At 36.1% G+C, this 27150-nt stretch overlaps 1 protein-coding gene across 2 annotated transcripts in view; it reads right to left on the reverse strand.

Moving 5' to 3' along the window:
- Positions 1 to 417: 417 nt before the first annotated feature.
- Positions 418 to 27150, reverse strand: part of LOC145997467 (sialin-like) — a 98003-nt gene continuing 71270 nt past the window's right edge. For both annotated transcript variants that reach the window (XM_083134547.1, XM_083134548.1), the window contains 5 exons: positions 21927 to 22076; positions 17780 to 17912; positions 13434 to 13589; positions 11135 to 11220; positions 418 to 6291 (listed from right to left, as the gene is read on the reverse strand). In XM_083134547.1, the coding sequence (XP_082990673.1) occupies positions 5992 to 6291; positions 11135 to 11220; positions 13434 to 13589; positions 17780 to 17912; positions 21927 to 22076 (825 nt within the window). In that variant the 3' untranslated portion in view covers positions 418 to 5991. The remainder of the gene's footprint in view (positions 6292 to 11134; positions 11221 to 13433; positions 13590 to 17779; positions 17913 to 21926; positions 22077 to 27150) is intronic.

A 27150-nucleotide genomic window follows, 5' to 3' on the forward strand; every position in this document is an offset into this window, starting at 1 on the left:
ACAATATAAAATATTTATTTTAAAAATCTCGAATGAGAAATAAATATTATTCTTCATGTTAGTATTATATAAGCAGTAGAGAATTTGTATTTTCTTATTGTGCTAAAACTGATCTGTCAAATGTTCTTGAAAATCACAATTATCACAATAAAAATATGCATGCAATTGTTTACGTACAAAAGATGATAATTTTTCAATGAATGTGAACATTTAATATCCCAGATTATAATGAAATTATGTGCAGCCTACATATATTTTCAAATTAAAATCACATATTGTATATGTTCAGATTTGTTATATGGTAATGGTTTAATGTCTGTGAATGTTGCAACTTTAATGATACATTTCAATAAAATGATAATGCAAAGAATGTAATAAACAAATCAATGTTGTTTATTTGTGTGCATGAGAGAGAGAGAGAGAGAGAGAGAGAGAGAGAGAGAGAGAGAGAGAGAGAGAGAGAGAGAGAGAGAGAGAGAGAGAGAGAGAGAGAGAGTTGTGTATTGTTTCATTTCAATATGAAACTTTGACCATATTTAAATTGATCCAGAAGAAAGATTCCTGGACCATATTTAAATTGATACAGAGAAAACGTTCCTGGACCAAACTGAAATATAAATAGGTTTTTTATGGTCTAGAACACATTTGCATGACTGATTTTCTCTCCCAGACAGGAATTGAATTTATTTACAATTTCTGGACTTTTAACAACCCTGCATTACAGTATATAGCTAGCAACCATTTGCTGCATGAAGAAACTGATGTACACATATGTGAATATGAAAACCTTATATGGGAACATGGAAAGAGTATGTGTTTAAATTTTGTACGTATCATATTAATTTTTTGCCAGCTCACACCACATACTGATGTTATTAAAAAAAGATAAATATGCTTGCCCGACAGAAAAAGACATGGATATACTGTCATGCATATATCAGGCTCATTAGACAGGATAATTTACACTTTAATAACTTAACTACATAATTAGTGCATGGATATTCATACTACGGAAACTTTAACTTTAATCAACATGTTCATTGCATGTCAATAATAGTATTTTCTTACAAAGTTCGTACAGTACAATAAAAGTTTTTAAATATTTTGAACAGCAATTATTTATATACATATAATATTAATCAAATTGTACAGAGTGGTTCATTCCATTATGTATTTGTACCTCAAGAAATGTCAAAGAACAATGATTACTATTTTTATTTAATGTTAAATTCTCTCTAAAAAATTATATCAACATTGTAGTGAAATCAGAATATATCAGTGGTATGACACAACAATTGTGTGAAAGACCGGCAGTTCCAGCATAGAAGGATCCTTTGTAAATTACATTCCTTAATTAAATAAACAATGTGGAAGTAAAGATTTCATAGCTGAAACAAGCTGAACCATCGTCTATCAGGGTAAATCAACCAAAAGACAGCATACAAATTTCAGTGGATATCATAAACAATATCAAAGTTGTCCAAAGATGGTGAAGAGCGATGTCATGTAAGTGTTGAAGCTTTCCTGACAACGAACGATGCATTGATGAGCTTTGAAAAGGTTTCTAACCTTTTGAGAGTGAACATCACCCTCATCTTCACTTTGCTTCTACCCTGAATATGAGAGTGACATTAGCTCTCGAAAGCCCGAAAACGTTTGCAGAAGTCACCTGGTCGATAGCCCGAGAGAATCTATCCATTAGTTGATTTCATATTTTAACATGTATTTAATGAATGTATTGATTTTTCTATCCATTTCTCTGGTTCCATTTTCATTATAATAGTGACAGGTCCATCAGAAATATTCAAGTAGAAGGGTAATGTGTTATTAGTAGTCTAAAAACTAAATGTAATTTTATCTGAACTCCACACATGTACATGTGTGTGTAGGGAGGAGGGGAGGTTTCTCATTGGTATAAATAATGTTCCATCAGGAGATATTCATCTAGTTTGCAGCTGTTACAAGCATTTAAACATGCTTTTTGATGTACAGAAAGTTAAAGTTTAGATTCAAGAATGGGCCTGTCAATTCACATCATTGAGCAGAAGAATGTGGATTAAAGAGAGAAAGGTTTTAAAAAAAAGAAAAGGGAGATATAGATTTGAATGTGTAGAAGGCTTTGTTCACTGAAATATATTAAATATTAAATAAAATCAAGAAAAAACCAAAAAATCAAGAAACTTTGCAGACAACAAAGAATTTTGAAATACCTGATGGTATTTCAATGAAATTGTTGTAAAAAAATGGTTGCTGATTGCCAGTTAATCAAGTTGTTAAGTTTAAATTAAAGCTTGATTCTATAACTGTTTCTTGTTTGTTTTTTTTTGTTTGTTTTTTTGTTAACTGTAGTCTCATGTAGGGAATATGTGTTCTCCTGAAACCTTACATCAAAAAACATGTTTAAATGTTTGTAACAACCATAAACTACAAGAAGAAGAATTCAACAATGGAAGCAGTACATACATACAGGAAGAACTGTAGGGGAAAGTTATTCTTGTTGAAAATAACAGGTTCAAAAAAGTGGTTACTAAATGTTTGCAAATAAGGTGACTTCCTGCTACCATTTACTAGAGAAGCTCCAGTTTAGTAGATATATTTTATTTCCTCATAACTTTGGGAGATATATGTGATAAATAATACTAAATAGAGCATTTCTATAGAAATGAGACATCAAACACAATGGATGATATTCAGCAAACAACTTTCCCCACAATTAATTGCACCATATTTCTGGCAAACGGATAAAGATTCTGCATTGACAACATGGCAGGTAAGCACTGTGCGTATGATCTTTGCCAAAGTGATTCAAGGTATGGTTATCATGCTCATCTGAGGAAATTGTACTTTTTATCTTTTCAGAAGCCCTACAGAAACCATGAAAAGTGTGTAATGTGGTGAATGCAAATTTTCTCACTGTAAGAAGGCTTCTCGCATGCTTTCCTAACACACGTGAATCTGTTTGCTTCATTTCTTCCCATAGCACACTGCGTGATGATGTCAAGTTGAATATAATGCATTTAACATTTCTATAATAAAGAGTTGGTGAACGGCATTCACATTATCCAAACTTCTTTTGTATGGTCTCCGTCTTTATGTTTGAAATCTTTATCATCTTTGATTTGGATGTTATACAGTAGTTCAGTACTTAGGACTGCGGTTTTCATCCCTATTAGCCTACTTTAGTGTAAATTTTGCGATCATGTTAATGTTCGATGGATAACTATTCTTTTCACTGTTGCTTTGCTAAAACTCCCAAGTTGTTTTTCCAAGTCATCTCTGTTAACAATGACTTCTGTTGGCAACTTTGTCACATGTCTCTGGAAGTCATTTACCGGAAAGTCTAAACTTGTGCTCTGACGGAAGCATTTTTTTAAATTTCTAAAAATTCACCAGTAAACATTATAGAATCCATTCATGGAAATGTCCTTCATAGTTATAAAAAGTATGTTAATGAGACAAGCCTGATTTTTCTTAATGCAACTATATAGAAACTGAACACTGAAATTTATCACAAAGTAACTCATAGATCTTACATCTTAATAGGCCTAATTTGTTCTTTGACCTAAAATGCAATTATTAATACAAAGCTGGACAATATATTATTTCAGTAACTTTAATGTATTGAAAGTAAGCAAAATATAGGCTTAAACCTTTTAATTCTTAACATCAGGTACTCATATTATACATAAAAATTTACTCACAATAGAGATCATGTGAGGTACATGGGAATTTAAGTAAGGTGCAGGAAAATATTTGCCCGTAACTTTGAAGTTTTGCTATTAGCAAAATGATACATGTGAAAGTAGTCAAGCATAACACAAAAAGCAAAAAAGTCATTTGGATTTTCTAGGTGGGTAAAGGAGATTACAGACATTTATATTTTGGCATTACCAAAAGTTACATTTATGAAAGAGTTTTAATGATGCACTAAACTGACAAGAATGGTCTGATAAAAATCATAATGAGTACAACTGTATTCAATATTGTAGGAATTGTATAGTGCGATTCACTCTCTGATATAACTTTAAAATACATTATATCACTGGATGGATAATTTAAAGAAGAACACAACGAATTTCTCAACTGTACTAAATAGAGCAGTTGTGGTAAAATGTGGAAAATCTATGTGTGGTGATTATGTATTTTCAAGGGCGTCAATTTGTTGTGCAATGATGATACAAGGTCTGGTTTAGAAAGGCACAGAACAGTTCTGATGCACAGCAGCATAAGGGCCTAACTTTCTGTGGGGTTGGGTAGGGGCCAGAATGTGAACTTCAGGTCCCAGGGGATTAAGAAAGACACCCTTAACTTATCGATTTTGGAAGGGACATGTGGCTCCTTCCCAAGTGATGTGTATGCTGATGGGACTCTGTGTATAGGATGGTCGTAATTCAAGTTCCCCTACACAGAGCCCTTTGGAGCCCATTCGGTGAATCTTGGTATAGAGTAAGGATAGCCACAAAATCCGGATAATGGATATGCAGATTTCAAATCATCTGATATCCATTTTGGATGCAACAGATAATCCATTATCTAAATATCTGGAGAATTGGGGATATCTGGAGAATTCAGATATCTGGATAATCTGAATATTCAAAGGATTCAGATATCTGGATAATCTAAATATCCAGATAATTTGGTTATCCAGTTAGAACAGATTTTATGAAGGGTGGAAAATACGTACAATGAAATATGAAAATGATGAATAAAAGAATATGTGTATAGCCTGTAAAATGGGTAAATGATAAAACTGTCCAGATAATGCACACATTCTGATATCCAGACATTTCAGATAATCAGAATATCAGATATCTCGATAATCCAAACAATTTGGATATCCAGACAATTCAGATGTCAGAATATATGACATCTGGATATTTGAAACCCAGATAGAAAATTATCCAATATCCAGATAAAATAATAAAATTTTATCTGGATTTGGCCATCCCAAGTACAGAGGCTATGCTATGCTATGATATGATATGATATGATATGATATGATATGATGTGAATGCTGATGAAAAAAAATAGTTCAAATTTTCACCACTGGAATTAAATAATTTGTTATATTATCATCTTCAAATTGACAATATCATCAAACACCCAATACCCCCCCCCCCCAAAAAAAAAAAAAACGAAGTGCATCTTGTATTCAGAGAAATATGTTAATGTGAAACACAAACAATATATAAGTCCAAGTATCAATTCCACTTACATTTTGTCACAAAATATGCAGTTACATAATAATTCAAAATATTAAAGGCAAGAATCAATTTTTTCCATGTTAAGCATTACATAGTGACTGCACTGAACTATTCTCTTTGCCTAAATCATCATATATACTGACCAAGGCAATCTTTATTATAAAATAACACACTAAAAATATAACGTTTTCACCCTCTAACAGGGTCTTCTTCAGACAAATCTTTATTTTAGAACACACGAAGATATGTCTGAAGAAGACACTGATAGAGGGTGGAAACCTTACGTTTATAATGTGTCATTTTACAATAAAGACTGCCTTGGTCAGTATTTTTAGTGTTTTATTAAACACGAAAACAAGAATTAATAGTTTTATCATAAACATTTTGCTACATGTTGCTAAGCATTCTAAATTCTGCAGCTCTGGCAAATATTTTCATTTATTGCTCTTTCATTTGATTATTAGTACTTCAAGTCAGACTGTATGATCAAAGAGATAGAAATATCTTTGTACCACTTTGTACAATTCTTATATCTTTATATTATCATTAGTCATTTGTATTTATATGGATGTAACAACAAAATGATATAAAATACACTAGATTCACAATATTGATAATAAACTTTACGATAGGAGTTATTTTACTGTAAGACTGCCTTCAAACAACTAAGTTCGGAGTACATTAAGTTATCAAGATACCTATGAAAGTTTTTTTTTGAGAAATACGACTCCTCATATCACAGACAACAGTGGGACATGTTACAATACTATTTTGACAAACGTACCAATCACACGGTGACAGTGTGTGGAAGAACTCTATTACTTCCTTCATCTGGGTCTATAATTTCCACTCCGTCGATATTCTCAACAACAGAATTTGACGTGCTCGGAGTCATCACATCGCCCTCCTCGATGCTCAGTTGGCCCTCGCTGCCTGCATCGGCAGGGTCCGTGCCCTCGGCCGGTGTTAGGTGGCCCGGGAGGTTCCATGGCTGCACGGTCCCGCTGCCCAGGATGAGGAAGACAACTGCACATCCAAGTAGAACTGCAGTACTCAGCCCGAAAATTAGTCTCCAAGAACCTGGAAGCTTTGAAATAATGTCCCTTTCAGTGAATGCTGTGACGTATTTGAAATAAATTGCAAACAAATTCAGAACACTCTTCAGGTTGTATTTGTACATCGAATTAAAATGTAAGGCACTTTAGATTTGGGACAAGAAATATGATCTTAATGCCGCGAGCATTTCTAGAACTCTTTCAACAGCAGGGGAAAGTCACAGACACCTTACACTTTACCTCATATTCATTCCTTCCATCCTTTAAAAGCTAGATATTTTCTTGCGAGATCATTGTTGAATTTGCACTTTCACTTCTTTATTTCATAAAAGTAAATATTACTCTTAATAATCAAAATTCTCACCACGCATTTCTGTATCGGGCATGTATGACTCGAAAAGGAACTGGCCGACCTTCGTGGTGGAATGGTTAGCACAAAGTGCTATGATGCCAGGGATTCTGGGTTCAAATCGCAGCCTGGGTATGTGTGTTCTTTATGAGTGTTTCTTCATGAAAATCATCATATCATCGCTCATCCTCATCTTCGCAATTAGCCAAAAGTCGTTAGAAAAGGGGAGTAAAATGAACCAAATCAATCAATCAATAGAAAAAAAACCTGTGCAAACTGTTGTACATGTGTTCCAGCAATCTGGGACGTACTCAGAGGGTGAAGTAACGAGTTAGAATAATACTAATGACTCAGTCGGGAAAGTGATCATGTTCAGATCCCAGATGATAGGTGAGCATTTCTTGAATACTTAACGCACCCCAAGTGATATGTGTTAAATGATGACTATTATGTGTGGAAGCATTCTCTATGCAGCACATTTGCTATGGTCGATGCTATACGCTTTCCAAAAAAGGAGGACATTTACCGATTTCTAAAAAAATCTGGCTGGATGCTGGACAGACACCTAAAAAAGAGGACAGGTCCAGATAAAAGAGGATGTCTGGTTAATCTATACTTTCATTAACGAAATATTATATTCTCAGTATGTGCTATGACTGAAATGTTGGGAAAGAAATTCTGCCACTGCCAAGTGTCATTTATTTTACACACTTGAATTTACAGCATAGTCTTGAAAGTTATCTTTACAGGAGAAATTAGTTTTTAAAACTGACTTTGACTCACTTTTCCATGGTTTGGCAAGTATTGATAACAACTGTTACCATAACTCAATATCAACTTTAATTTGCTAACCGTGGACGTTAGAGTACTGCATTGAACCAATTTCGCTCGCTCCCACGCTCGAGCGTAATTCGTTCGAATATATAGAACATCAAGTATCATTTCAATGTGACAATAATCGTACAAATATGTGTAGTTTCAGCCCATAATCATCTATTCATTTTCATATATTGCTATGTATTGGTAAGATAGACTAAATTACATTTTAACATGGAGATGATGGTAGAGGCGCAACCACGATTTTTGTCTGGTGGGGGGCGAGAACCAGGATAAACGTACCAATAATAATAATAAAAATAATTTTAATAATAATGTTTATAAAAATAATGTTAATAATAATAATGTTACTATAAAATTATTATTATTGTTATTAGTGATTTGCTTTATTTTACTTCCCTTCTTGTGCCACTTTGGCTAATTTGTGAAGATGGGGATGAGTGATGGCCATGGCATGATGGAAATGATGAATGGATACTCGCAAATATCCATGCCCAAGCCGGGATTCAAACCCCCAACATTTTATTACTATTAGTAGTGCTATTATCCTCATAAATTACGCAAAAAGGGGGAAGAAGTTTGTGCTAATCCATTTGTGTTCGAACAAACGATTTGAATTATTTTTTTAAAACGTTCAATTTCACATTAATAACTGAAAACAAGCACATAAACTATTTTTGAAAGACAGAAAATGTTTGATAAATGCATTCCAAGTATAATTCTTTCCTACATTAACATAACTTTCATGCACGATATATGTATCACATATATGCAATGTGGACACTAAATTGTGTACGTATTCAAAGTTTCTTTAATAAATAATATATATACACAGCATATATTATTTAAATACATTACACAACCAATTCACAATAAACAAACAGCAATAATTACATAAATTGTCTCTCGAATGTGCACGCTCCCTTTCCTCAAAACAATTGTTCATGCACTTCAATGAAAACCAATGAAGACAAGTCTTATTTCTCTGTCTGGTGATTTACAATACATTACAGTGAGCGAAGCGAACAAGAAATTTTTTTGGATCCAATTTTTTTGCAGGCTGAAATCAAATATTAATTGAATAGGGTGCAAATAATTTCATGGAACGTCATGGCATTATATCATTTACAACTTTTGTGCCTCCCCGATGGTGTAGTGGTAACATCGTCGCCTTGTGATCAAGGGGTTCCGGGTTCGATAGCCGGTGGTGGCATATAGTGATTTGGATCCCACTTTAAACTATAGGCCCAGTCCCAATTACCCTTACTGTGCATAAAGTAGAAACACAAATCAATCGATAAATTTTACAATTTTAGATTGCACCCAGGGCCGTCTCCCGCCGTCACCTAGCTATGGGTCTGAGGTTGATAAGACTAAGAAAAGCAGGCATTGCGAACGAAGCGAGCAAGAAAAATTTATGAAAAGTATTTTTATTTGCATAAAATTTGAACTTGTGGGCGGTAATTGCCCCCGGCAGGTACACTTGGCCGTCAATGTTTGCCACCCCTAGAACTCATTTCTGACCAAGGTTGGAGTGGGGGGGGGGGGGCAATGCACCACTGGATGATGGCTATGTTCAATTTCACTGCGTCTTTCACTTCACGAAGCATATTTGAAGGCCCACTCCCACAGACAAATTACTGTTGTATGTGAACTACTGGGGTTCAAGACTGGAAAATACTTACGGAATTGAGTTCCTGTGGACTTTTACTTTTAGAAGCTGGGAATAGTGTTTCTTTATCATTCATGCAACTTATTCGGCTGGTAAATAATGTAATTTTTGACATTCATGTATCTCCGTTGCACGATAGCTTGTGCCACCGTTACCATCAACTTCGTGAATCAAATGTCATGCATTTGATTATGTAACCCCCTGTCAGTGTAGCAACCATGTGGTAGTTCTACAAGATGACGTGTGAGCGTTTTTTTTCCCAATTTAATTTTCTATGTTTACCTAACCTAACTGAACCTAACCTAACCTTCCGTGAATGGTTTGTGGATCAATTTTCGCTTAGAAACCTTTTGTGAATAGTTTGTGTGGCATTTATCGGTTCATAAGTTTGGAAACACTGCATATCAGCTGATGACACTGCATATCAGCTGATGACACTGCATATCAGCTGACGATAGACAACGTGAGTCAAGATTTGCCCGCCGACCAATAAATATTTGTAATGTTAAAAATTATGCTTTTTTCAGTGAAAAAAACATAATCCCAAGTTGAAAAATGTTCCGCTATGCATATAAGGTAAGTACAAATGTAAATAATTCAGAAATAAATGGGTTAAATGTGTTTTCACTATATCTAACTAGTACCAAAGTAAGGAAATCAACAGATAGGTCAGGGAATTTGTACTTGTGGTCAAGAATTTTTACTGTCACTGTGATGACCAACTGAATTGTTCATATTCTTAATTTATGACAATAATTTGAGCAGTTGACTGAGTGATAGTTGCTTTGCTTTATTATTTTTCAGGTCTACATTTATCGTATCATTTGCAAGCTACATTGTGCTACCTACTGACAAACAGATTCATTTTTATTGCTTCATTGGTTGGTAAACAGCACCCTCTTGATTATGCATTCTCTTCGCACTGGGATGGTCATAACTCAATGATCACTCTGTCTGTATGTGTGTGTGAAAAGGGGGGGGGGGGGTGCATGTAATCAAAAGTTACTCATAACATAATTCAATTATATGATCTTCTCCATTAAGAGCAAACCAGTTTTTGTCACAAGGAATAGCTTCTCACTCAACACATTTTTATTTTTTATTGTTTTAAATTGGATCCTTTAACTGTGGCATTTTGGCATCAAGTGAGTGGCAATTTACACCAAATATTGTCCAGTGACATTACTGATCACAAGCTCATCTGGTGGCTGATCTACTCAGCTCCAAATGTACACTTATCATCTAAGGGGGGAGGGGGGGGGTTCCTCGGTAATAGTGAACAACCTCAGTTGCGAAGTAAGACCTGTAGGGGTAATTTCGCTCTCCAATTGAAGCATTGCCAAGTGTACGTCTATTTTTGTCAGTTGTTTTTTGTTAGCTTGTGTGTACAGTATTTGGGTGTTTTGTGTACTAATTTTCCATGCTTTGTGTACTATTGTACATTTTTTATCGAGTAACAGTGCTGTCAACTCTCTCTTCCTTCATTTTACAGTATGTTTGGCAACATGCTGTGTATGTGACACTAATTTGTTTTATCCTGTCAGCAACTTTCACACTAATTTGTTTCATCCCGTCAGCAACTTTCAGTGTCTTGTGGCATAAAAATGTTCGATGTCAGTCGAACCAGCTGGAAATGCAACCAGTATAAATGATAGTCACTGAACTGAGGTGTCATTTCATTTAAGCGATTATCTCTTGACAGTGGCGGCAATTAGGGGGGAGCAAGGGGGGACAGTTGCCCCCTACTTTTTGCCACTTTTGTCCCCGCACTATGCTAAACCTTATCAATGAGAAAAAGAAAACTGTCTTTGCCCCACCAGTCTTGGCACCTTGCCCCCCCCCCCAGTTTTGGAACTCAATAGCCGCCACTGTCTCTTGAAGTAAGTCTTACCTTACCTCTTGTCTGCCAATGCTAGCTATGCAAGCTATATCAAAAAGAAGACATAAATAGAAAAAGACCCTTGCTTATATCTATGGATATTTTTACTGTTTATGAAGTTTGCTTGTAAATACTCACCCAACCATGCAGTCCTTCACGAATTACAAAACTTGACAGAAGACTTCCAGCAGCGCCAAATGTTTGACATAAACCAAAAACTGTACCTGAAGAAGAAGTTACATTGCATTAATACAAGAGTATGTAACTTGACAACTTTTCAATGAAGTGTTGCAAGCACAAAGACCATGAAAATAATTATCAAAACTATTTCTTTGAAAACTGACAACAATATTGATTTAAGAGGATGTCAATTCTTTCATGGAGAGCTAAGTGATTTATTTCTTCTGCATGTTTGGCTCTCTTGGGTTAGTGGCCCTAGCTTTGTACAAGGTGCATTCAATCTATAACCAGAATTTTGTAATAGCATCAATCACCGTTGAACAGAGTTGCTACATTCATGTTATTTTTCGAAGTAGTCCCCTTCTCTTTCGATACACTTCTGCCAATGGACCACCAGCAACTTAATGCCCTCGTAAAAAAATTATTTTGGTTGACCTGTCAACCAGGAATGTGTAGCCCTTTGAACTTCTTGATCAAATGCAAAGTGTTTCCCGGAAAGAGCCTCCTTGAGAGGTCCAAAGAGCCAATAATTGCTGGGTGCTAAGTCCGGTGAATAAGGGGATGTGCTATAACTTCCATATGTAAGTCCTCAATGGTTTGAACAGTCACAGCAGCAGTATGTGGACGGGCGTTGTCATGTTGCAAGCAAATTCCTTTCGAGACAAGTCCAGGATGTTTTCATCTTATTGCTGGCTTCAAACGATCCTGCAGTAAAGCACTACATGATTCACTGTTCAGCCGTACGTTTGCTTCAAGAATGACACCATTCCTGTCCCAAAAAACAGTCAACATAACTTTTCCAGCAGATGGCTGCGATCTTGCTTTCTTGGGCCTAGGAGAGGATGGATGGCGATATTCCGTGCTGGCTCTCTTGCTTTCAGGGTGAAAGAAATGGATCCAAGACTCATCCCCAGTAACTATCTGACCAATGAAGTTGTCCCTCTCAGCTCTATAGCATTCCAGAAGGTGTTGACAGGCATCCAAACGTCTGTTTTTCAAATCTTGCATCAGATGACGTGGGACCCACTGAGACTTTTCTGAATCCCAGCCTGTTATGGATGATCTTGTGTACTGATCCAACACCAATCTTCATTGCTCTTGCTATCTCAGCTACGGTGATGTGGCAATCTTCACAAATAACTGCTTCAACAGCGTTCCGTGCACCTTCAGTCATAACCATGACCGATCGGCCAATATGTGGTTTGTCTTCCACACTTGTCACACCACTTTTGAACTTATTCAACCACTTGTACACTTGGCATTTAGCCAAACACTTATCACCGTAAATTATAGTCATTCGTCGATAAATTTCAGCCGGGGTTTACACCCTCAAAATGCAGAAAATGTATCACTGATCTCATCTCTGCTTTCGTACACTCTGTTACGGGCGCCATGATGCCAATCTATGGGGCTTCTGCAGTTATCGCAGGGATTTTGCATCACACGCTACGGGGCTTCTGTGATTAATACAAGGATAGTTCCTAGAACAAGCGTATGAAGTTTCATGATTGTGGACCTATTACAGGAGATTTTATTGCAAAATTCTGGTTATATATTGAATGCCCCTTGTACTTTAACCTTCAGTGGCTGTTATGCTCCCATGCTAGGAATGCATGCGCACCTTTCAAAAAGTGAACTTGGTTTGATTTTGATTTGTTGTTTTAAGTCCACTTCATGCACAGTAAGGCTAACCAGGACTGGACCTACAGGTTAAAGTGGGTTCCAAACCACTTGTGCCTCCACCGGGTATCGAACCCGGGACCCCTTGATTACAAAGTGATGACACTGCACCATCGGGGAGGCCCAAAGTGAACTTGGTACACACATATATGTAGAATAGGCCATTGTCTGTAATACCCATTAAGTATGATAAACAAATCAATATTTTCATGCCAAATGAGCATTTATGTTAAAATTCAAGGCTTGTTAAAACTTAGTACATGCATTTCAATTTCTGTATCAGTGAAATTAAGTAAGAAAATTGTCATAATAAACGTGTTGTCTTGTATATTGGATTATTTCATCAGTTCATGAAAGGTATTTGAACGCAACCTAAAACCAACACTCATAAGAAGATATAGAGGAAACAGCTTATGTAATTTTGTAATTAGGTAATCCTGGATACTACTGAACAGGGGTGTTCCCAAGGGTAGATGGGATGGCATAACCCATTCCTTTCACACAGTATTCCTAATAAATCAATAAAAAAATGTCAAATGCAGGAAAAGATGGCAAAAATCTTACTCTGTTAACTCACCAGCAAAATTTGGAGCAATTTCAAGAGCACTTGCATAAGCACCAGCTGCAGTTGCACCACTGAGACCAACGGCTGCAGTGAAAAGTGATGCAGGTGCAGCAGGATCACAGCCACTGTAACCAACAACAAACAAAATGGCTCCCGGGAAGAAGTGTGCTAGGAAGGAGAAAAAACAGCTAATGAAAGTTCAAATAGACATAGCATATGATTATAATATACTTGCTTTTTAGATCATGGTTTTACATTCGAGCAACTTTCAGATGGAAGGGACAAGTGAGAAGCAGCATGTGACAGGCAACAAGTTGTGTTACTCCTGTATAAAAAGTTTCATTAATTTTCAAGGTTCACTGACCTGACCTCCATGGCAGAGTGCTTATTACAGTTTGCAATGATGCCAGGGGTTCTGGTTGTTCATGTGAGTGTTCCTTCTTCAATTTTATCATATCGTCACTCATCTTCATCATCACAAATAGCCAAAAGTGGCAGAAAAGTGATGCTCAGTAGCAAAAATCAAATTAAATAAAGGTTCAATTCCAAGTAACATGTATCATTGTCATAGTTAGAAAGCTGCCTAAGAAACGCAAGTTCCACAGTACACAATTGTTACCATGTGACAATACTTAAGTTATATAAATATTTATCTCTAAATAATCATGTGGGGGCTGCCAGAACAACCACGAAAGGGATTAAGCATGATAGTGAAATTTTTGTGGTTGTTCCTTTCGTACTTACTCCATTCGCATTTATTCTGTTTCATGCTTAATTATTTTGCTCTTATTCAATTCATGCTTAGTACGTTTTGCTCTAATTCCTTTCCCACTTAGTCCATTTCGTGGTTGTTCCTTTCATGCTTATTCTGGTTTTCAGTTTTGGTTTCATGCTTAATCCATTTTGCAGTTGTTCCTTTCGTGCTTATTCTGATGTTCAATTTTGGTTTCATGCTTAATCCATTTTGCTGTTATTCCTTTCGTGCTTATTCCAGTGTTCAATTCTAGTTTTGTGCTTAATCTGTTTCACGGTTGTTCCTTTCATGCTTATTCTGGTGTTCAAGTTTGGTTTCGTGCTTAATCAGTTTGGGGTAGTTCCTTTTAAGCTTATTCCAGTGTTTAATTTTGGTTTTGTGTTACATCTGTTTCGCTTTTGTTCTTTTTACGCTTATTACGACGGTGTTCAATTTTGGTTTCGCATTAAATCTGTTTCACTGTTATTCCTTCTGTATTTATATGGTGTTCAATTCTGGTTTCACACTTAATCTGTTTCACTGTTGTTCAGTGGCGTGGCGTGGATTTTTAAAAGTGTTACCGGTTATCAGCAGGACATTTAAGGGAGACTTGGGCGCCTCCCCACCTCATGCCCCCCCTCCCCTCCCATATCTTCCAAGTAGTTCATATAATATTCATGTGGTACGTATGCAATTCAATACTAGATTTTGGTAAAGTTATTAATCAGGAAAAAAAATGTTGACATAAGGACTAAAGTGAAATCGCAAACATTGGCTGTTGACACAATAATACATAATTTGATACTTACAGAAACATCGAAGGCTCCTTATAGAGCAGATCAATCCGACTTTGAAAATAGTTATATGATGCTGGGATCCTGGGTTCGAAACCTAGCTTGGGCATGGGCGTTTGTGATGTCTATTCATCAATTTAATCATATCATCACTCATCCCCATCTTCGCAATATTAGCCAAAAGTGGCACAAGCGAAGCAAAATCAATCAAATCAAATCAAAAAACTTCTATGATGCTGTCATAAAGAGAAGTTTTTCATTTGAATTTGAATTTTTGGGTGCGTCATGGTCATGGTCCATGTTATCCACATCTGAATTCTACACGTTTTTTTTTTTCACCCGAAAATAGAGTACATGGCCAACAAAAGAGTTTCGACAACTGCACACATCCACATAACTACGGATAGTCGTTATACCACGAAACATTGGAATGTCGGTCATATCCAGCAGACGACTTGGTTTTTAAATCGTTCAAAATAGGCTTTGGCCTCCCTTTCGCCACAACTTCGATTTTTTCTGCAAAATAACGAACCGAAAGATTGCTTCAAAATATCTTCTATTGCACGATTACACACACTGTCCAGATAGGATGAACCCGCCACCTCGGAACTCGGAGCAAGCTTCATTGACAATGCCCGAAAACAACATAAAGACGAAAGGCACCAGTCACAAAACTCCCACTGCACAGTCCCTCCCACAAACTGTTGTTTACTTTTGTAACACGTGAAGCACCCTCTTTGCCCCCTCCCCTCTCAGCATCGGCCCTTCCCCAATATTTCCTTCCGAACCTGCAGAAGTCCAGTTCTACTAATGTTGCCATCTTAGTTCTTTTGAAACCAGATTTGCCCAAATCACGAAACTTTTCATTTCAAATAAGACGTATGTAGAGTAGATGTAGTCTTCATCTGTTTCCTAACTACTCCCACTCCCATGTTTCGCTAAATCCACTGAAATCTCATTTCTGACACCACTACTATTTCGTATATTTTACGTCCTTTGCTACCTTTAAGGCTTTCGCTTTATAGGATAATCATGACGATGAGGATGAATGGTGAATTATTGAAATAAAATTATTATTTCTTTGTGTATGTAATTATTAATTTTTATAATTATGTAAGTAAAATAATAACAACGAACATTGAAATAACAATTTCATGCTGAGGATTCGAACCTGCGACACCTGACACTTCAGAGCGTGCTAAGATAACAATCGGGAAATTATACTTGTAAGTATTGTTTTCACCCAAAAACAGTTCTACCACCTCAAAAACATTGCTTCAATCTGAAATTATTGCATTCCTGCGACAACGTATGTCAATCTCAATCAGTATTATCAACAATTATCACAAATTCCTGTAACCGAAATAATATTATATGTGTGAAATATAGAATTTTAGGTTGACATTTTTGGAAGGACAGCGGACCCCTTGACCATACCCATCCCTCTCCTCTCCTTCTCGCCCATGATGTCGAAGAAGGACAAAGAGGACTTTCATAATCGCTGATATTTAGTGTAAATACAAAATATCACTTGGTAGTTTGCTTTTGCCGCAGTGTGATTTGATTTTTTAAAATTTTGATTTGGCGATTTAAGTCCACTTCATGAACAGTAATGCTAATCGGGACAGTTGAAAGTTGGATCCGAACCACATGTGTCTCCACCGGGTATCGAACCCGGAATCCCTTGATTATAAGGCGGCGACGCTACCACTGCGCCATCGTTCCCCAGTGTGACTGGACACCTTCAGAGTAAGATAGACCTGATTAGGCGACTTAGCTCTTTTCTGTCAATGGCAACACTGGTATGTTTCCGGTAAGGATCACCGGCAACTGCGCCGGCTAAACAGCCATGCCAAAAACCCGCCTACTCCTCCCGCGGTCAGTCTTTGCCGCAACGCGAAGTCTTCCTTGCGTGGGCTCAGGGCCCTTTCCTCATGTTGCCTGTGGAGGGTACCGAATCAGTCCTCCTCTTCGCTTTTGCCGGTGTCAGAAAAAATGTCAGTCTGCAATGTTTACTTTACAACAATATTACCAGTTTATGTATGTAATAATATTTTAAGACGGGTTCTTCAATTCTTTATATTTTGGTGTTACCTGCGGTAACAGTGGCTACATGCACGCCACACCTCTGCTGTTGTTCCTTTCACGCTTATTCTGGCGTTCAATTCTGATTCCGTGCTTAATCCATTTTGCGTTTATTCCTTTCCCACTTATTCCGGTTTTGAATTTAGAATTTTGCTACATCTTCACTTTCCATTAATGATCTTACATAGTAATTTCATATCTCCAGTGTAATTACTAGATTTGGGGGGGTATTATTGTGTAAGTTTTCAAGCTTTGGTTTGTGTCTCAGGACTGGTACTCTATATTGAACCGTGCAGAGAAATTTCATGGGAATGCTTGATCTTGGAGGTGTGAGAATGAACAGCCACATTCCAAATGGGTGAATGATACTCTAGAATGAGGAACACAAATGTTTTGGTAAATGGAAGGTGTTATCGGGTTATTGATTTCTGTGAATCTGTACAGTCAGCTAGAATATGCATTACCTTTTTTGTGATGTTCGAGATAGCATTTTAGAAAGTGAGTTTCACGTTCACAACGATACCAAGATCTTGGTGTAGCACTTCTTTCACTAGAGGGAAGTCATTAAGTGCACAATTACCTTGAAGTATTTTTCTTCATAGAAATTGATGTATAATGATGCATAAATCTTTTAAGAGCATGTGTTGGCTTTAATCAATGACGTATAGCCATTTTTCTGCAAATAATGATTAATAACATTACAACTAAAACTGCAAACATTGTTACTACATGAAGAGTAAACTTACATATGTAAACAAGAAGCTTTCTGCACGTTGTAGTGGAAGCTACCCCTTTTGTTCTAACATGATCAACAACACGGCCAAATGTGATTGCACAGAGGAAGTGACCAAGAAGAGGCAATGCTGAGAGAATACTGTCCTGCAAGGAGAAAAAAGAACATTATTAATTCAATCCTTAAGAAAAGTTGAATGAGATACTGTGCATTCAACACTTATTGAAATTATTTGTGTTTAGCATGCTGATTAACACACTATGTAAAGGTAGACTGCAACAGTAATAATTTTAGCAGTTGATTTAGGAAGTTTTTGACAGATGTATTTTATTTTCTTGTTAAGGCCCTATGCTCAGTTTTGTTCTAGTTAAGGGGCTCATCCCCATATTGTGTGACGGGCAAAAATAGCGTATGTGCTGATGTGCCCATAATTTTAAAAAAAAATCAATAATCAAGGGGGTTTAAGGGGTGACCCTTTCTGAAAACACCAAAATGTCAACTTCTCTTCCACATATTACACCCTGGACTAGATTTTGCAGATTAACGAGTCCCTGGCATCTGAACTCACAGCCAGTCATGAGGCTGGTGTTCTGTCCAGATGTGTTTGTGATCACTTTCATCTTATCACCATTTTTGTGATTAGCCAATAGTGGCAGAAAAGTGAAGTAAAATAAAGCAAGTCAATCAATCAAACAGTGCTTAGACTGAAATGAACGAATTATATCCACAAAACAAATGAAGGATGCAGACATTATTTGCATGTTAAAATATGATGGTTCACTATTCACATTTGAGGCTCACATATAGGATAGTGATGAGTATCAGATTAGAGTATATATACTGCCTTTCATTGATGATGGAAGAAGCATAAATATGTAGAACGATCTTGTGGTTAGGGTAACTAGACATCCTCCTTTTTCAAGATGTGTCCTATATATTGGTCCTATGCCTGGTGTCTGGGAGGAAACTGAAATAATCCTAAATGTTCTATATCTTGAGCATCACATAATTAGCATTTAAAAAAATGCATTCTGTGGGTCAATGTAACTCTTAATTTCCAGATGCTTGAGCAGCATGCCATGGGCCTATTAAGGAAACTTGGGATAATGATGTGTGTACATATCATTATATCTGTCTATTCATTTATTGATTACATTCAAATACACAGATAAAACTTAGTAATCTGAAATGTTAGTTCATCCAAGATAAATTATTATGATTGCTTTTCATTATCACATTTGTGAAGTCAAACAATCATTGTCACAAATTTGTGGTATTCTTAAAACTTCTTGTACTTACGATTAGTGAGTATTTGTTTCCGAAACAAATACTCACTAATCATAAGTACAAGAAGTTTTAGTATTTTTAAATTAATTTAAGAATACTTATTATTCTGTAATTGTGAGTAATTCGCACAACCATAAGCTATGAAATAATTTGTGGGTTGTATGAATTTATCTGGAAGTACGTAATGAAGTTACAAAGACATGCAAGAATCCATCCTGCTTGATCACAAATACATTAACTAAGGCAGTGAATATATATCCATGTTTTCTATTAATACTTGCCATTTTTAATATGGCTAATGTTTGTTTGTAAGGGTACGCACAAGTATTGCTTGGCAAATTGTCCATACTGTATGACCAGTAATCAGAGAGCTCTCGAGTTTTCTGCGCATGACCGAAGTAGCCGAGTCCATTCGTAAATTGGGGGAGTTTGCGGAGCTGCTTCTCTGAAGTGCAAGTGTTGCCAACCAGAGAATATTGACACATAAGATATTGGAAGTGCTCTGGCCGTGGAATGGTGTGTTTGCAACAAAATGCAGAAATACATGAAGTTAGTTTGTGTGTGTGTGTGTGTAACGTGTTTGTGCGGAGTTCTTGTCACAATCCTTTACTTCTATGCATGTCCCTCAGTATTTGTTAGTTATGTTTTGGTGGATAAGCATCCTTGCAGATTGGTAACACTGTTCAACGTGCAACCGCAAATGTCGTTCTCCCACCTGCTTTTCCATCAAGACCTTCCCCTTTTTCTTGGCACTTTGCCAACTGGAGCTCTCCGATCTCTGGTCAAACAGTAGCTGTTTTCATAAATTTTTCTCTTACAGGCTATCTGTTTTTAAAGAATAGATTTTTATGTTTGCTGATGCAGAGGTTATCAGCAGCTTGCTTGGCATTTGCTTAAATTCTTCAAGCTCTCCTTGGGTAAAATAAAGTGCATATGAACATGGTGGACAATTTGATTGGTAATATTTATGATAACACTTTACACTAAAATGACGTGGTTTGCACACAATTTTCATATACACAAAACCCTATCACATAATAACAGATGGTGCAACAGCCTGTGAGAGCCAAGGCCTATATCTATTGACTGCCAGCCTTACTCCCACCTGCGGAGATGGGAGATCACCCAACCAGTTATTATAGGTGCAAGACTACAAAAATCCCAGGACCTACAAATGTCATTGTATGGATCTTTCACTCTATGTACTTTTCTTTATTGTAGGTTGTGTGTTTTTCACACTGTTACAAGTTTATCAGAATATGCAAGAATTCACATGTATTACACATTTTCATTCAATGCCAATTCCAAACTATACAAGAGGGATGTTGATAACTTGCAAGTGTATACATGTTTGAGATTGTATTGCAAGTGCATTACATATATTAACTGTAGGAGATATTTATTTTAGTAACTTTGTGTGTAAACATTTACTATGAGCTGGCAACTGTGAGCAGGCAGTAATCCGTTTTTTTTCTCCTACTGCAAGATGCTGTGACATACGTACATATGTATATGTCGGGCAAGTAATGCCAAAATCTTTTTTTCTGTTTTATATGCACGTAAAGCTTTCTTCTTGTTACTATTTTGTTCTACTGTTTGAAATGTTCGTTAGTTCGTTAATAAATAATTCAACATTAACTTCAGTTCTTGGTAGAAACAGAAGAGGATCGTAAAATATTGTCAATGAATTATTATCATACTGATATTTATTCAAACACCATATGAGACGTTTTTCTTGAGAACTTTGGTTCCTTTGTAAATACCCTTTATACTGGATCAGGGCATTACCAGTTGTGAGAAATGGTCAATTTTGTAGTCCTCTTAATTGTACTGAAAGAATTTCATATAGTACATACAAAAATTGGTAAATTTACAGAATTCATCAAATTTACAGGAGAAATTACTTACCAAATGCAGTTTCTTTATACTTCTGGAAGTTCGAGGAAGTGTTTTCTCGCATTGTTTTCTCGCATCATATATTTTTCGATATAAATGTGTGACCGATGCACAGAAGCTCTTGCATCCATTTACTTCCAGGTGGATGTAGAATGTGTGTGATGGCGTAATCCCGGTCAGTGTTTCCAAACATGTGTTTTTGTAACTGAAGAAGGCACATGGTTTGTGGGGCTATGTGTCAATAATTTGTGGAGTATGTGTCAATGGTTCGTGGGGCTATGCGAGAATGGTGTGTGGGACTATGCATATTTTTTTCGAAACCAATTTTTAACTATTGTAACCTATACATGACCCTATCTAACCTAACCTTACTGGAAATGGTTAATGGGGCTATGCGTCAATGGTTTGTGGAGCTACAGAGGTATTTTTAGGTGCAGTGGGGTGGAAACACTGCATGCCGAGTATGGTAGTGCAACTGTGACCGCCATTTTGTGTGTTACTGAAGGCAAAAAGAAACGAAGAAAACTTACTCGATATGCCGCAAATAGAGCTTATTTCCGTGAAATAAGCGAAATGCCACCTTCAGCAATGTTTCTCAATGCAGAATACGTAAGTACAAATATTAAAATTAAATGAACTAGCAAATTTCAGCTGTCTGTCCCTTACGAGAAATTTACCCAAAAATTTAACCATGACTATAGGATACTTTCAAAGGTGAATGGTCTAGCCATGCACTTTAGGATGTTGTATTCATTTCTTCTCCTAACTCTAATCTACTATAGCTGATACCTGTAATGGAGTGGTTAGCACAGCCTGCTATAATGTCATGGGTCCTGAGTTCAGATTCCAGCCTGGGATTGGGCATTATTTGTGAGTCAAAAGTGGCAGAAGAACAAAGCAGAATACACCAAATCAATCAATCAATCAATGTAATCTACTTAAGTATTCAACCAACGAAACAAAATTTAATCACTCACATTAGTGATTGCAAATCCATACACCAATTTTAGGTACTTCGTTGCAGCTACGAACAGGGTGGTCTGTCCCCACTGGCTGCCAAACACTGCTACAGCACATGCCCACACAGGTGGCGCTGTCAAAAAAGATCTCAACGGAAGTGGGGGTACCTGGGAATATAAGAACAACATAATTTATCAGGAAAGTATAGACATTGTAAGGTTCAGTACTAAGTTTAACAGGGGACAGAGGTTTGTGTCTGAGGTCAGAAGATTATGACAACTGTTGAGATGCAGTGACAGGTAACTCCCATATTTCCTTCATTATACCTGTGCATTCTCGACAACGAAACACTGTCAGAGTATGTATCCAAATATATATTGTTGGTAATGGGAAGATCCACCAGTACTTCAATATAATATAGGGAGTGTCGTGTCTTTAGGGGTATGAGGCACAATAGCAAATTTCCTGATTTAGATTTTGAAAAACAACAGAAAAACTTCACATATTTACATTATATGCATAAAATATGGATGTCCAGAAGTAGGGCCAGGGAAGTGGCATGCCGAAAGGGGGGTTAGTGGGGGTTATAACTTCCCTTTTGGCTCAGTATTCTTAAAAAAAAGAACATCAAACAGGGAAAAGATGGCAAAATGAGGGCCAACTAGTAAAAAATGTATACCTAACCTCCTCCTTTCAAAACTCCTGGGCATGCCACTGGGCCAGGGAGCAGGGAGGGGGCATTGCTTACTTTGGGAAATGAATGCCAATCTAAAATTGTATAGTTTACACATATAATTTCATTTCAGTCACAGTAATTTATGTTAATTATTATAAGAGCATTGCAGGAACATGATAATCAACCTGAAGTAGTGTTTGCAGGACAACACTATTATGTTTGTTTGTATCCCCCCCCCCCCTCCTTGGAAGAAATACATTGCTTACCCCTCTCTGATAAAAATCCTGCAGGCATCCATGCATGAGGGAGATCAAATGAAAGCTTCTTTATGCCTCAAAGTCTTTGTAAGAAATGTGTGCTCCGAAGCAGTTTTCACGTTGTCTGTTTGAAACTTTTCCTTTTGAATTGTAATGTGATTAAGCCTATTCCATATTAAAAACACTAAGTTGCTGACCAAGGCAGTTTATTAAGATAAAAACACTTAACAGGTAACGTTTCAACCCTGTATCATTTTAGTTTAGTTCTTCGTCTGAGGAAGACCCTGATACAGGGTTGAAACATTACCTGTTAAGTGTTTTTTATCTTAATAAACTGCCTTGGTCAGCAACTTAGTAGTCTTTTGAAACAGAAAGAGATGTAAAAGTCAAACAAGGTGAAAGTTCTACAGTGCTGAGGTTTATTTCAGCTGATCTAGTCCATCTTCTGCCAGCTAGGGACATGCAGAATGTTTTTTTTTTATCTCTTCTTGATGCATGGCAGAAAGAGTGGGATGAGGTAACATGCAACAAGCTTTGCGCTATCAAGTCCACCATTGGTGGATGTTGTTCCTTGTACCGTCACTCGCATCCAGAAGAGGTCATTTTAAATTGGCTTCGAAATAGACACAGCCATATCACACATCGTTATTTGCTCCAAGGGCTGGACCCCCCACTGTGCCATGTCTGTAGTTTTGATTGAAATGTTCAGCATATCCTTCTTAAATATGTTGATTTTAATTTCCTGAGACAGTTTTAACCTTGACAGCGATTTATTATCCATCTTGGGAGATGATGACAGTATTTAACTAATGTTTTTAGCTTTTCCACTGTTTCTGAGAAAGTTTCTTAGTGCGTCTTTATCTTTTTAATGTGTCATGTAGTGTATGTCCTGTGCAGATCCTTTCACAACCTTCGACTTTAAACCTTTCTCAAGGAGTTCTTTACACCACTTTTTTTAACTCTAAGATAAGGGGATTTCCCCCTGTTTACACTGAGGGATACAAAATGGCCATTTATGCCCAAGCACCCAAAAGTTTTAACTCATTCGTTCATTCACAAGTTCTACACACAAGTTTTTCTATTGTTGCAACTGTTGCAATGCTAAGTGAGGGCTCGCAATTTTGTGCTGAGGAACCACACCTTGGAGCTCGTGTATTTTTCATAACCAGCTTAGGGTAGTTCCATAGCTAGTAATGATTTTTGTGATGTGTTGATTTGTCTTCATTCAGCTAATCAACTGACATAATTGAGTTTCTAATAATAGGTTGCAGAGTCTGATTCCAATACAATACTTTCACCAGCATTGATTTTACTGCATCATTCCTAGACATGCAGATGTAGCATATACGCATAACCATATTATATCTGCTTTTTTCTATGAATGACAATGTTTAGTCCGTTACTATACAAAAACTGAATATTACTTCTCTGTATTTGTTAAAGTTACAGTGATAAATAGAAATTACTATAACTCAGCTGTATTCTTACAAACTTAGATTGCCACACCAGAAGTAAGCATAATTCTGCATTAAAATAATAAGAGTTTATAAGATTTTTGTTTGAATTAACATGTTCACAACAAGTGATGTAAGATATTGTCGTGTGAGGAGCAGAGGAATGCAACTCCAATTTTTCAAATTTACAGGTGAGAGGAAATAATGTATTTTCGGGAATATGTCTGACTCTTAAGAGGAGTCTGTAAATTGGAGATACGTGACTTAATCTTACTGCTATGGATTAGAAGTGGAGTTATGTTCCTCTGGTTCTCATACAATGATGTACATTTTGGTTCAATATTTTAAACATGAGAGAGGAACAGTATGGATTTAGAAGAGGCAGATCAACAGTAGATCTGATATTCACCATAAGGCCAATGCAGGAAAGGCACTATGAGTATGGAAATGATTTGATTATGGCATTCCTAGATATAGAAGAGCAGGGTTCGCCAAGGTGGGCCCAGCCCGAAAAAACCCAGCTTGGGCCCACTTGAAAAACTCATTTTGAAACCCAGTGGGGTTTTTCATTAACTTTGGTATTTCAGTGATTTCTGAAATGAAGGAATGTCATAGAGGTGTATACTAATGAAGATTGCATTTGAGATTCTTAGAATGCGATCACGACTGTCATTATAACTCGAGATTAACTTTGCTATCTAAAATGCACAAATAAATAAATTTTCTCAGTATGTTATGAAAATTCTGTTAGGTGACTGTAATGCACAGATTGGCAAAGAAGAAACATTTAAACCCACGATTGGTAAAGAAAGTCTTCATGAATTAAGTAATGATAATGGTATAAGATTGATTACTTTTGCAACCTCAAAGAATTTAATTGTGAAAAGTACCACTTTTAAACATAAAGATATCCATAAATATACCTGGTCTTCTCCAGATGGTAAAACTCATAATCAGATAGATCATATTCTCATTGATAAGAGAAGGCATACTAGTATAATTGACGTTCGTACACATAGAGGTGCTGACTGTGCCAGTGACCATTATTTAGCAATTGCTAAATTAAGAGAAAGACTCTCAGTGATAAATCATAAGCAACAAAATCTAAAAGTTATACAATTTGATACAGGAAAGTTTACTGATGAAAGAATTAAGAAAGATTACCAAATTAAACTGTCAAATAGATTTGATGTTTTGCAGGATTTAAATGATGATGAAAATATAAATGAGACAGACGTAAATAAGAATTGGGAGCACATACGTAATGCAATAGAATCAGCAGCTAAAGAAAGTATAGGATACCATAAACCAAGAAAAAGTAAGCCATGGTTTGATAATGAATGTCATAATCTAATAGAAATAAGAAATCAGGCTAGACTTAGGTGGTTAAATAACTCTGATGATACAAATCTAAACAATTATAATAGAATAAAGTGAGAAGTTAACCGCACATTTACAAGTAAAAAAAGAGATTACTTGAAAAGCAAAATTAACGAAATTGAAACAAACAGCAAAATTAAAAATATCAGAGATTTATATAAAGGTGTAAATGAATTTAGAAAGGGGTGGCAACCTAAAGTAAACTTGATAAAAGATAAAGACAGTGAGTTTCTAGCTGACCCAAGCGATATTCTAAATAGATGGAAGAACTACTTTAATGACCTTTTAAATGTCCATGTAGGAGATAAATCGGAAGTAAATGAAGTCCACACAGCAGAACCTTTAGTTTCAGAATCTAACTTGACTGAAGTTAAAGATGCTATTAAAAGGCTAAAGAATAACAAAGCACCTGGCATTGATTTAATACCAGCTGAGTTAATTAAATATTGTGGAAATTCATTAATATGTCAAATTCATAAATTAATTTGTTTAATATGGAATAAAGGAGAAATCCCTCAACAGTGGAAAGAATCCATAATTGTTCCTGTGTTTAAAAAAGGTGATAAAATGAACTGCAATAATTACCGTGGAATTTCTCTACTCTCAACAACATACAAAATATTGTCTAACATTCTTTTAACAAGACTAACACCATATGCTAATGAAATTATAGGTGATTATCAATGTGGATTTAAACGTAACAGATCAACTACAGATCAAATTTTTCACATCAGACAGACACTTGAAAAAAAGTGGGAATATAATCAAAATGTCCATCAGCTATTCATTGATTTCAAAAAAGCATATGATTCGGTCAAAAGAGATAAATTATATAATATATTAGTAGAGTTTGGAATACCTAAGAAGCTTGTTAGTATGATAAAAGTATGCACAAGTGACACAGAAAGTAAAATTCGTGTGGGTATTAATATGTCTGACAAATTTACAATTCATGATGGGTTAAAACAAGGAGATGCATTATCTCCATTGCTCTTTAATTTTGCCTTAGAATATGCTGTAAGGAAGGTAAAAGAAACTAAAGAAGGACTAAAATTAAATGGTGTGACTCAGTTGTTAGCATATGCAGATGATGTAGACTTACCGGGGGATGATGTGAATACAATTAAGAATAATGCTAAAATATTTTTCAAAACTGCTAAAGAGATAGCTTTGGAAGTTAACAAAGATAAAACTAAATATATGCTTACAGGCCGAAACCAAGTGTTAGGTAATAATCAAAATCTAATTATTGATAACAACTCGTTTGAACCAGTTTCCAAATTCAAATATTTAGGAGTAATATTAACAAATGAAAATTATATTAAAAAGGAAATAAAAAGTAGGCTTAATTCAGGAAATGCATGTTACTTCTCTCTTCATAAACTTTTGTCTTCTCATTTAATATATAAAGAAACTAAAAGTTAAAATATACAAAACAGTAATTTTGCCTGTAGTATTATATGGATGTGAAACT

The sequence above is a fragment of the Lepisma saccharinum genome, chromosome 13, assembly GCF_977018435.1.
Source record: "Lepisma saccharinum chromosome 13, izLepSacc3.1, whole genome shotgun sequence".
Classification (NCBI taxonomy): Eukaryota; Metazoa; Arthropoda; class Insecta; order Zygentoma; family Lepismatidae; genus Lepisma; species Lepisma saccharinum.